Here is a 12,238-nt window from a genome sequence, read left to right as displayed (position 1 = left end):
CGGTTTCTTTGTCCTGCTGGGAAGATCACATAGGAGGTGCTGCTGTTCTCCTGAGAATCAGATCATTTGTGGGGAGGTCCAGGCGTTCTGAGAGGCACCCCGTGGGTCTCACTGGGTGAAACTTCTCTTCCAGCAACCCTAACTGGAAAGAAGGTGGCATCCGTTCTTTCTAAGAGGGATTTAATCTAGAATGTGTCTCCCGAATGCACTCTTCAAGGCCAGATTTCCTTGGGGCTGGGGGGGAGGAAAGGGATTTTTATCAGTGTCTGCACCTTGCCACAGCAAAGAATCCACCCGTAATGCAGGAGACCCAGGTTGGATCCCTGGGTCAGGAAGATCCCCTGGAGAAGGGAATGGCTACCCACTCCAGTATTCTTGCTGAATTCTGTGGACAGAGGAGCCTGGTGGGCTACAGTCCATGGGGTGTGGCAAAGAGTTGGACACGACTGAGCGACTAACACCAAGGATCGAACCTGCATCTCTTATGCCTCCTGCATTGGCAGGTGGGTTCTTTACCACTAGCACCACCTGGGAAGCCCCACTCCTCATTGTAGAAGAAATTAGCCTACCACCCTCCCTCACTGATGGAGCACAGACATGACATGAGCGGAATCTCCCAACCAAACACGTCACAAAAGCCTGCCACTGAGAGCTCACGTCCTAAGGCAGCGGTGCTCCACTCTGGCAGGAGTGGCTACAGAAGCATCCAGCTTCCAGAAGCAGCAACACCAGGGATGTAGAGGTAGCACTGAGTGGAACATACCGCCATGTCTGTGCCTGAAATTGGTGGCAGGAGTGGGATTCCTCCAGCTGTGCAGCCTTCAAAACTTGTTCTCTGGGAGTTCTTCCTGAAGATGCTATGACTTACCTAACATCCCTTAACAAACTGGCTTCAACGGGAGCATTTCGATCTTTGCAGGTAAAAGCACTGACTGATACAGAATTTAGCAAAAAGGGGTGGTTGTGGGCCAAAGACACCTAAGAAATCTCTACTTGGGGGGCCTGTCTTAGCTGGCTTGGGCTGCCACAAAATACCACAGGATGGGTGGTGTACACAACAGAAATTTATTTTCTCACAGTTCTGGAGGATAGAAGAAGTGCAGATTTGGTGTTGCAAGGTGCAACACCAACAGTGTCACAGGTTTGGTTTCTCCTGAGTCCTCTCTCCTTGGCTTGAAGATAGCTGCCTTCCTGCTGTATCCACACACAGTCTTTCTCTGAGGAAGCACAACCCTGGTGTCTCTCTGTGTGTTCAAATTTCCTCTTATAAGGACACCAATCCTTATAAGACTGATTGGATTAGGGCCATCCTCATGGTCCCACCTTAACTTACTCATGTCTTCAGAGGTCCTATCTCCAAACACACTCACGTTCTGAAGTACTAGGGGTTAAGGCTTCAACCTATGAACTTGTTGTTTTTTAGTTGCTCAGTCGTGTCCAACTCTTTGTGACTCCATGAACTGTAGCCCACCAGGCTCCTCTGTCCATGAGATTTCCCAAGCAAGAATACTGGAGGGGGTTGCCAGTTCATACACTAGGGGATCTTCCTGACCCAGGGATCGAACCCGTGTCTCCCACACTGTAGGCGGATTCTTTACTGCTGAGCTACCTGGGAAGCCCATGTATGAACTTGGGGGAACATAATACAGCTGATAACATTGTATAAGAGACCTTGTAAATCCAGCATGTCCAAAACAAACTCATCTTTCACCCCAGCGGCCTCCACTCACAGCCTTCCCATCTCAGTGGGTGACAATCCCCCTCCTCCAGTTCTTTGGACAACAGACTCAGAAACGCCCTTGATGCCTCTCTTTCTACAAGAATCCTGATGGTATTACTGTTAATGACCCCCAGAGCCAACTGCCTCTGACCATCTCCACTCCGAGTACCTTGGTCTCTCACTAGGATTACCTCCCTCCAAACCAGTCTCTCTGTTTCTACACCTGGTCCCTCAGCCTCTTACTAAACAATAACCAAAGGGATCCTTTTAAAATTTAACTTAGATGAGGCTGTCTCTCTGCTGAAAGTCCTATGTGCTAGACATCCATGTCAATGCTAGCTGCTGTAACAACCTTAAAAATCTCTCTAGCTTGGGACTTCCCTGGTGGTCCAGTGGTTAAGACTGCAAGTTTCCACTGCAGGTGGCACAGGTTCAATCCCTGATTGGGGAACAAAGATCCCACCAATAAAAATTTTTAATAAAAAATTAAATTAAAAACATCTCCCTGGCTTAACATAATGAAAATTTGTAATATGCTCATATAAGGACTGGTGTGATGGTTCCTGGTTGGGGATGGGAAGGATCCCCCTCCAGGCAGTGAACTCGGGCATGCAGGCTCCCTCCATCCTCTGTCACCTACCACCTGGGAGTCTTTCACTCTCAACTGTGCCTTCGGTGGCTCCCTATGTCACTGGGCATAAAAGCCAGGTTCCTTAGAAGGCCCCACAGAGCTCTAAGTGATGCAGCCACTTCTTACTTACCTCTCTATCCTCATCTTCTACCATTTATTTCCTCACTCACTCTGCTCTAACTGCATTGGCCTCCTTCCTCATCTTTGAACATATGAAACACATTCCCAACCTTAGGGCCTTTACACGCCCAAGCCCTGTGCCTAGATTGATCTTCCACCATGTACCCACCTGACTGCCTCCCTCACTCTGCCAAGGCATCGCTTACATTCCACCTGCTCAATGGGCCTGACTTCGGCCACCCCATTTAAGGTGGCAACCCTCCTCACTCTACCACAACCCTCCAATCCCCAAACCATTCCTGACTTCTCTTTGCATTTATCATCTTAACATACATTATGACAACTTATTTATGACAGTATTTTCCCTCCCTCATCTCTATTGTAAGCTCCAGGTTGGAAGGAATATTTGTCTCTTTTTTTCATTGAACAGTGTCTCACATATGAGGAATTTAATATCTATTTGCCCAATAAATGTGGTTGCATGAATGATATGAGAATCAGAACGGTTATATGGCTTAGGCAGGCCTGAAAGCAGTGAAAATCCAACTATTGTTAAAACATGGGACTCTAGAAGCCCATGTGTGCAATGATAAAACAGGGGTTGTCTAGTTTCTTCTAACTGTACTGGAGAACTTATAGAAAAGTAATATACTCAGTTTCCTAAGATCCGAACTCTGTGGATCATCAGAAACTGGAGATTTCCGTGAATATACTGAAAAGATCTCTTATTTCTTGTACTTACAAGGCTGAAGTAGCTAATAGTTCACCTTAAGGTTGGTTTCTCCAAGTTGCCAAACCACAGCATCAACTGAAATCACAGTCTTGTCAAGACACTTGTGTAAACTTTAGACCATTGATCAGTAAAGAAGGGCACCCGCAGACTTGGAAATCTGGAGATTCAAAATCATTAAAAGCCTGGAGGCACAGACTCTGGACTGAGCCTCTAGGAATGGCTCCCGAATCAATACCACATAATAAGCCCCCAAAGGAACTCTTGGTCTGCTACAATAAGTGCCCTAGAACCATATCGTAACAGGTAGATCTATGCCAACAAAAAAATACTTCCTCCAGATCTCTCTCCACTCAACTCATGTCCTACAGAACAGCATCTGATCATAAAAACTCAAATTACACCTCAATTCATACCTGTAAGGGATTCTGGGAAAGGTAGGTTAAAGATTGTTGCGGTGCTTGGGCTTCTCACTGTGGTGTCTTCTCTTGTTTCAGAGCACAGGCTCTAGGTGTGTGGGCTTCAATAGTTCCAGCACGTGGGCTACAGAGCGCAGGCTCGGTAGTTGTGGTGCATGGACTTAGTTGCTCGGCAGCATGTAGAATCTTCCCAGACCAGGAATCAAATCTGTCCCCTGAATCAGCAGGCAGATTCTCATCTACTGTGCCACCAGTGGATAAGAATTCCAAACTCTCTGCTTTTTTAAGAGCTTATGTGATTACATCTGGGGCTTCCCCGGTTTCTAAGCAGGTAAAGAATCTACCTGCAATGCAGGAGATGTGGATTTGATCCCTGGGTTGGGAAGATCCCCTGGAGGAGAGCATGACAACCCACTCCAGTATTCTTACCTGGAGAATCCCATGGACAGAGGAGTTTGGTGGGCTACAGCCCACAGGGTCACTAAGAGTTGGACAGAACTGAATCAACTTAGCTCACATGCATGCACGTGACTATGTCCAGCTCAGTGTCTAATCTCTCTATCTTAAGGCCCAAACAGTAGAGACTTCTCCAAAATCCCTTCCCAGCAGCCCTTAGGTTTGAATTGTTGGTTGAATAACTGGGATCATCTTTAAATTCGGCCAACTGTAAGGGCTATGCTTCGTCCTCTTGAATCTAGGCAAGACTGGGAGCACAGCAGAAGTGACACTGCATGCCTTTCTGTGCTGTGCTCCATCACTCAGTCATGTCTGACTCTTTGCCACCCTGTGGACTATAGCCCGCCAGGCTCCTCTGTCCATGGAATGTTCCAGGCAAGATACTGGAGAGGGTAGCCATTTCCTATTCCAGAGGATCTTCCCAAGCCAGTTTCGAACCCTCATCTCTTGCATCTCCTGCATGGATTCTTTACAAATAGCACCGCCTGGGAAGCCCAGTCTAGGCAATGAAGCAAAACAGCTTCTTCCTGGTTCTTTCTTGTTTAGGACATATATCTTGGGAGCCCCGAGCCAGTGCATAAGAAGTCTGTCTCCTCTGAGGCTGCTCTGCTCCAGGGATCACACTAGGAGTCTCCATACAGAGATGTCAAGGAGCCTCTGCAGGGCCAGCCCCCAGGTTTGAGTCTTTTCAGCTCAGGGGCCAAACATGAGTGAGCAAGACTTCAGATGCTTCTAGCCCAAACCTGTGAGCCAGGATAATACCCAGCAAAGCAGAAGTATGCTGTTCCCACCAAGTCCCAAATCAACATTGTTCTTTTAAGGCTCTAAGCTTCAGGGAGGTTTGATACACAGCTATAGCATCCGAAACACAGGCTGAGGGGTCTGTCTGTCCCTAGTCAGAACCCTTGGAGAACATTGCCAGCTGCTGTCTTATGGAATAGTCCTCACCTTGCCTTAGAGCACTTGATCTGTGCCTTTATGTTTCACCATCTGTGAAATCTTCTGAAGCAAAACCCACCTCATTTTTGTCTTGTTTCCCTCTGTAACTAACTTATGATCTGCTGAGAGACTGTGGCAGATGGTTTGCAAAAACTTGCCCCAGGGACTTCCTTAGTAGTCCAGTGGGTAAGACTCTGTGTTCCCGAAGCAGGTTCGATCCCTGGTCAGAGAGCTAGACCCCACATGCTGCAACTAAAGATCCTGCATGCCACAATGAAGATTGAAAATCCTGCATGCCACCATTAAGACCCGGTGTGGCCAAAAAAATTAATTAATAAACATTTTTAAAAACTGGCCCACTATTGCCCTCCCTCTACCCATACTCTTGCCATGTGATTTTCCAGCTTCTCTCATCAAGAGGAGTCTATTTCCCCTGCTTTTGAATCTGTGACTTGCTTTGGCCAACAGCCTAAGTGACCACTCAGAGCCTAAGCCTCAAGAGGCCTTGCACGTGTATCTCTGTGCATTCCCTTGGAACACTTGCTTGAGCCAACTGGCTGGAAGAGGAGAGTCATGTGACCCTTTCACTCCCAACCAGCATGCAGCCAAGCCCCAGAGGCAGAGCTGCCTAGCTGACTTGGGGCTGACCCCAGATGCTTAAAGGAAAACAGAATTCCCCAGTCCAAACAGTCAACTGTGAAAGCACGGGCTGAGTAAATGATCGTGATTTTAAGCCACCAAATTATGGATTGCTTTGTTGCAAGTAGAAGGTAGCTGATAGAAAAGCTAACCAATACTCTACAGGTGGATTCCTTTGATTCTCCCTTCACCTCCTTTCTGCCCCTTATCAATCCCAAGGAACAAATGAGTCAAAGTCCAGGTTTTATTTGCAACAGGAAAGCTTTATTGGGAAATTGAGATAAGGCAGGGAATGGGGTCATCCCCAAACCAGACAGAGGGAGAGAGGTCTCCCCAACCCTCCCAGAGGAGGGAGCCAATGGACAGCCAGAGGCACACATGCCCAGTGAGCCCCATCCCAAATGGGTCTTGGGGCTTGTTTCCAGCTGTTCCCAGTGTTACAATGCAATGAGCAGGCTTTATCCAGAGTCTGCCCATCTGGGGGATGTCCAGCGGGAGTGGGGCCAGGAAAGTTTGCAGGGGCTCTAGTATCGTGTTTGGTGGCCTGTGGAGAGACAGAAGAGTGGTGAGAGTGAGAAGAGAGGACTTAAAACAAGAGACAGAGAGACTGGGACTTGGAGGAAAACAGGCAAATGGGGAGCAAAGAGACTGGAGCTCAAAGAGCTGGAGAATCCTGACATGGAGGGATCCTCCAGTCCTAGTGGCCCCCATCTGGTTCCCAAAGCTCTGCTGTAACAGCTGGCGGGTGCTCTCCCATTTCTGAGGATGGTGGCTCAGGAGGCAGCCCCGTCCTCCGTCCAGCAGTTTTTGTTAGTAGATCTCTTGCATGTTGAAGGGAAGATGGCCCCAGCCTCTGCCCGTAGATGCACATCCATGGCCCTGCAGTGCCACCCAACACACAAAACCACCCTCCAGAGAAGGGCGGCTCCCAGGTACCTCTGAGCTGAGCATTGCCAGTCATGTTACCCAGCTTTTTGCTACAATTTCATACTAGATTTTTGTTTTACAAGATTCAACATGTACAAGGGGAATCTCTGACCTAGAGACCACTTCATCTGTTTGACTCTTTCTTGCACTTAGACTATTATCTTTGATACATGCTCCTTTGGACAGTGTCGTCATATAACTGGCTTGTACAACCCAGCCACTGACTACAACACTTGAGACTCTTTTCTGCCTGAACTGTTGCTGACCCAGGTGTCCCCATCCTCATGATGATGAAAAGTACTGGCTGTGGAGCCCCACAGAGCTGATCTCTCATTTATGAGTTGTTTGACCTTGAGCAAGAGATAAGGAACCTCATTTTCCTTATCTCTAAAATGGGGATAATAACAATACCCTCCACATAGGGTGTGGAGAGAAATAGACAAAATGATACCCCACCTCCAACCCATCTCCTAGGCTATTGAGACTCAAGTCTCATGTGGATGTGATCCCAGCCTCACTTAAGGCTCTGTCCAAAATAATGATCAGATCAGAAACAAGGGCAAGTCTATGGCACTCACTGGAGATCTCCCTAAAGTCTCACTCTGTTTAGAATATGTATTCCCTAGAGAGGCTCAAAGATATTTAAAAAGGGTGGTACCTTGACAGCTGACACCTATGCCTCCCCCACCCCACAACCTTAGAGCTGTCCCTACCTTGTGTGTCACAGCCACCGGATTTTGAGGAGTAGGACTGGGACTGGGATGTCCTTCCACTTCCTTCTTCACAGCTGCCACCACTTCCTCCTCCAGAGCTACTTCCTCCACCAGAGCTGCCCCCACTTCCTCCTCCACAACTGCCTCCACTTCCTCCCCTGGATCCTCTTCCATAACTGCTTCCAGCTCCACTTCTTTTGCTGCTTCCAAAGCCTGTCTGTCCACCTCCATGAGATTCACTGAGAAGCAAAGAAAGCACAGAGATAAAACAGGTGACCCCATATATATATATACACACACAAGGATGAACCTGGAGAGAAGACCTAAATTGAGTCTTCCTAAGTCTTCCTCCAGCAAGGCAGAGGACAGAGGCTGGGCTGGCACCACAGCTGGGAAGGGAGGGACTTCCTCTCCCTAGAGCAGGGAGCGGTCCCTTCTCTCATTGTTACCATCCTCCTTTCTCAAAGCCCAAAGGCCCTGAGGTTCCCCCCTTGGGATGAAGAAATCCTCAGCCCATCAGACCCTTGTGTACAGGAACTTTCCCAACTGCTGTATCCAGAAGAACAGAAGTAGCATCAGGGGTTTAGAACTTCCTAGGAGTGCCACAAAAGCCCAGGATACATACAAATCCTTCTGGCCACCCTCAAGGAGGCTGCAGTAGGTCTTGATTTCCTGCTCCAGCCGCATCTTGGTGCTGAGTAGAAGGCTGTATTCCTGATTCTGGCACTCAATCTCTGCCCGAATGTCAGTGAGCTGGCCCTCCAGGATACTGATCTGACCCTAGATCTGCTGCAATTGGCCAGAGTAGCGGTTCTCCGTGTCTTCCAAGGACTTTTCCAGGGCTGATTTCTAGGGGCAGAGAAGCCACTGCGAAGGATGCTACCTCATAGCTGGACTCCCCTTCCTGTCCCTGGGGATCATATGCAGCTTCCTGTGCCCCACCCAGGCAGAGGATCCAGAGCCTGGCTACCAACCATGCTGAACTGAGACTGCAGCTCGATCTCCAACTCTTGGACGGTGTGCCGAAGCTTGGTCACCTCCTTGTTGCTGGACTCCACCTCCTGGCTACAGGTCGTCACTTCTTGCTCAGTCTGTCTCATCTGAAACACAAAAGCTCATTCAGCAGCTCACCGAATGGGGAAGGTTCTTCCCCACTGGTCAGCACCTTCACCTCCAGGACCAAGACTGAGCCAAAGCCAAAAACAAGTCATCTTGAGTTCTGGGTCCCTCCAGCCAGCCACGTTGTCAGTTTCTCTCAATTCTCTGTTTCTCAGTTTCTCTGTCAGTATGTCTCAGCAGGCTTTAAGACTCTTCACACTTTGCCCTTAAATCAATTTTTAACTTCATTTCAAAATGCCACCCAAACACATGCATACACATATACACACTACAAATCATGTCCTCATGTGTCACCCTCTACACTAGGTACTGGAGACCCAGGAGGAAGGGAGTCATCGGGAGCTCAGTGTAGTGCTAGGGGCACACTGGGTACCTCCACTAGAGCCTGAAACACACAGCCTTATGTAAGCTCTTCATGCTCTCCCTTTGTGCACACATGTAATAAACTCTGAACTTCTCCAGGGCAGTGATCCTCTGTGGCTCATCTCTGTGACATCAGCACTTCACATGAAACCTGGCACTGGGAAATTACTTGATGATTACACTTGTGGGCAGTAAATGCATGGGAAGGAGGATGACTGAGAAGCACAAGTACACTCAGAGATGGAGGGGTGGGTGGAAAGGACATGTAGACGGAGGGAGAGAAGGTTGAATCAGTGTCCCGCTCTGCTCACCTGAGTCTCGTATTGCTGCTCAATGTCGCTTCGGTTCTTAGCACTGAGCTTCTCATAGTCCTCGCGCATTTCATTGAGGATCTTAGTGAGATCCACGCCAGGGGTAGCATTCATCTCCACACTGACATCCCCGGTGCTCTGCCCACACAACTGGCTCATCTCCTACCGGGAAGAAGGGGATATGAGGCCAGGGCGGGATGGGATCCTCTCCATCACCTTTTAGCCCTCTCCTGCTCCTCCTGGGGTGCAAACAATGGGATGGGACACAGTTGAGAAGTCAAAGCCTAACCACCACCATAGGTTGGGCATGCATGTCCTCCTCGAGAGTAACGGAGCGGGTGTCTTCCATGCAATGGCCCAAAGCTCCTATCCATCCCCGATTATCCCTGAACTTCTATTCCTCCCTCTCCCCAACAAGCCACAAGTAGCCAAGACCCTACTTCCTCATGATTCTTCTTGAGGGCCACCAGCTCCTCCTGCAGAGATTCACACTGCATCTCCAGGTCAGACTTCTGCATGGTTAGATCATCCAGCACCTTTCGCAGACCATTGATGTCAGCCTCCACTGCTTGTCGCAGGCTCTGCTCCATCTCAAACCTGCAGACCAGTCAGGGGCAGGGCATGAGCCAGAGGTCACCAGCCCCCACAGGGACCTCCAGAGCACTAGGGGCTGGAGGAAGGATGGACGACAGGAGAAGGAGGACAAGTAGGACTCACTTCACCCTGAAGTCATCCATGGTCATGCGACTGTTGTCAATGTCCACTAAAATCTTGTTGTTTTCCACCGTGATCTGCACAATCTAAAAAAGAGGAGATGGCACAGAACCTAGGCACCCCTGCTATGACCCTCTTCTGGGAGGCAAAAGCCTAGGCAAAGCCACAGGAGATGAGGAGCTCATCCAGGAAGATGCTCAAGAGGCAGGAGGGGCTTCCAAAGCTGGTATGTGGCGCAGACCCCTCACAGACTTCAGCAAGGATGTTCAGTGTAGCCTTCATTCATTCATTTAACAAATATTTTAATATCTACTACAAAGGACACTGTGTAAGTTAGAGATCAATGAGATACAGCTCCTCAAGGAGCTTGGTTGACTGCCAAGACCAGAATATCCTAGAAGAGTTCAAGGAAAAGACAGCTGATTTATGGTTACAGGAGATTAAGAAAGGCTTCAGGGAGGAGGCGGCAATTGAAGTGATCTCTGAAGGATGACTGAGGAAGAGGTTTGGGATAGAATAAACAAGATATCCAGAGGCTGTTCATCAGAAGGTGTGAAGGCAAGGGAAACAGGTGGGAACAGCAAATTAGGGAACAGCAAATTAGCTAGATTATGAGCTCCTCAAGGGCAGAGACCACGCCTGAGACATTACTATGCTTGCCCAGAGCAACACTGAGAGTACTCAACCTCTAAGTTGAGTGGATAGACAGACATGTGGCTGGCTGGATGGATGGATGGGTGGATAGATGGATCAATGGATAGATAGATGATGTCTACCCCTAGGTTCTAAAACCTCTCCATGCTTTGACCAGCTAGAATGCATATCTGGGTCCAAGCAAACTGGAAAAATCAAGACAGGTCCCTAGAAGAGCCCAGAAAAAGTAAGAAGGGGGAGAAAAGATGTCTAGTTTTCTTTACTAGAAAGCTCTGAACTCTCAGAGGCTGAGAGAAGAGACAGGCACAGATGGCCCTCTCTCATGCGCCATACGCCCGCCTGTGTTGGATAGCAGCATTCATCTCTTTTGTTTTCCCCAATATTACAGAAATTTTAAACCAACAGGTGCCTGAGAGCTAGTCTTCCCACTGTCTTTATTAAATGGATAGGAGAATAGGCCTAGAGAGGGCATCAGGCTTCCCAAGGTCACACAGTGAATTGGCGGCAGATCCAGGAACAAGTTGCCCCGTTGCTATGCTCCCTCCATGCTACCTCTGCTTGCCCCACATGAGCCAGGCCAAGAACTGTTTCTGATAAAAGTTCAAGTTTCCATGGAGTCTAAAATACAATACTATGAAACAGAAACAGGATCACAGACATAGAAAACAGACCCAGTGGTTGCCAAGGGGGGAGGGGGATGAGGGAGGGATGGAGTGGGAGGCTGGGGTTAGCAGATGTAAGCTTTTATATATAGAAAGGATAAACAAAAAGGTCTTACTGGGTAGCACAAACTATATTCAATAGCCTATGATAAACCATGAAGGAAAAGAATATTTTAAAAAGGAATGTATATATGTATATATAACTGAATCCCTTTGCCATAGAGCAGTAATTAACACAACATTGAAATCAGCTATATCTCAATTAAAAAATTCTTTTTGAAGTTAAAATTTGCAAAAGATGGATTCTCTGGCTATCATCTAAGTTAGAGTCCAGCATCTTGCCTTCGCAAGGGAAATAAAACATGTGAGTGAGTGAGTGTACATATAGGTGTGAGAGACAGACAGACAGAGTTTTGAGTTTCCCTGGCCTACCTGGTTCTTCAGATCTTCGATGGTGTCATAATAGCAAGAGTAATCCTTCTTGACATTCTTGGGCCCCTGCCTGTCATACCAGTCCCGGATCTTAGTCTCCAGGTCAGTATTTTCCTTCTCTAGTTTCTGCACCTTATCCAAGTAGGAGGCCAGCCGGCTGTTAAGATCCTGCATGGTGGTCTTCTCATCAGCAGGCAGGATGCCAGTGAAAGGCTGTTGTTGAATCACGCGAATACACCGGGATTCTTGGCCCCCGGAGGAGAAGAATTCAATCCGGGGCCAGAGACGAGGCTTGATCGCTCAGAGCTTTTGTGTAATAAAGTTTTATTGAAGTATAAAGGAGATAGAGAAAGCTTCTGACATAGGCATCAGAAGGGGGCAGAAAGAGTACCCCCCTGCTAGTCTTTAGCTGGATGTTATATAGTCACTAGCAGTCTGTTAATTAAAGAAAGGAATATCTTAAAATTCAGAATGGCACCAGGCCCCTCACCCATAAGATGCATTTTGGGATAAATGGTTTATCCTGGGCCATAAAATGATTAACTTGAATCTTGAAGAAGGGCAGACCACCATACAAATAGTTTCATTTACAGAGATTAGGGGAACAATATCCATACTGGTTTGTCAAGTAGGTTCTGGGCCAAGAGGCGGAACCGACTTGGAGACAGAGTTTGGGGTAAAGGCATAGT

At 48.0% G+C, this 12,238-nt stretch overlaps 1 protein-coding gene across 1 annotated transcript; it reads right to left on the bottom strand.

Moving 5' to 3' along the window:
- Positions 1-7,810: 7,810 nt before the first annotated feature.
- On the bottom strand, positions 7,811-11,723 carry LOC104990795 (keratin, type I cytoskeletal 9-like). The gene is made up of 6 exons (XM_010843113.1): positions 11,550-11,723; positions 9,805-9,887; positions 9,528-9,684; positions 9,088-9,249; positions 8,269-8,394; positions 7,811-8,074 (listed from the first exon to the last, which is right to left on the bottom strand). The coding sequence occupies exons 1-6, from the start codon at positions 11,721-11,723 to the stop codon at positions 7,811-7,813; spliced, it is 966 nt and encodes a 321-aa protein (XP_010841415.1).
- Positions 11,724-12,238: the final 515 nt, after the last annotated feature.

Source organism: Bison bison, unplaced genomic scaffold (assembly GCF_000754665.1).
Source record: "Bison bison bison isolate TAMUID 2011002044 unplaced genomic scaffold, Bison_UMD1.0 scf7180017864180, whole genome shotgun sequence".
Classification (NCBI taxonomy): domain Eukaryota; kingdom Metazoa; phylum Chordata; class Mammalia; order Artiodactyla; family Bovidae; genus Bison; species Bison bison.
This window is presented reverse-complemented; position numbering and strand designations above follow the sequence as displayed.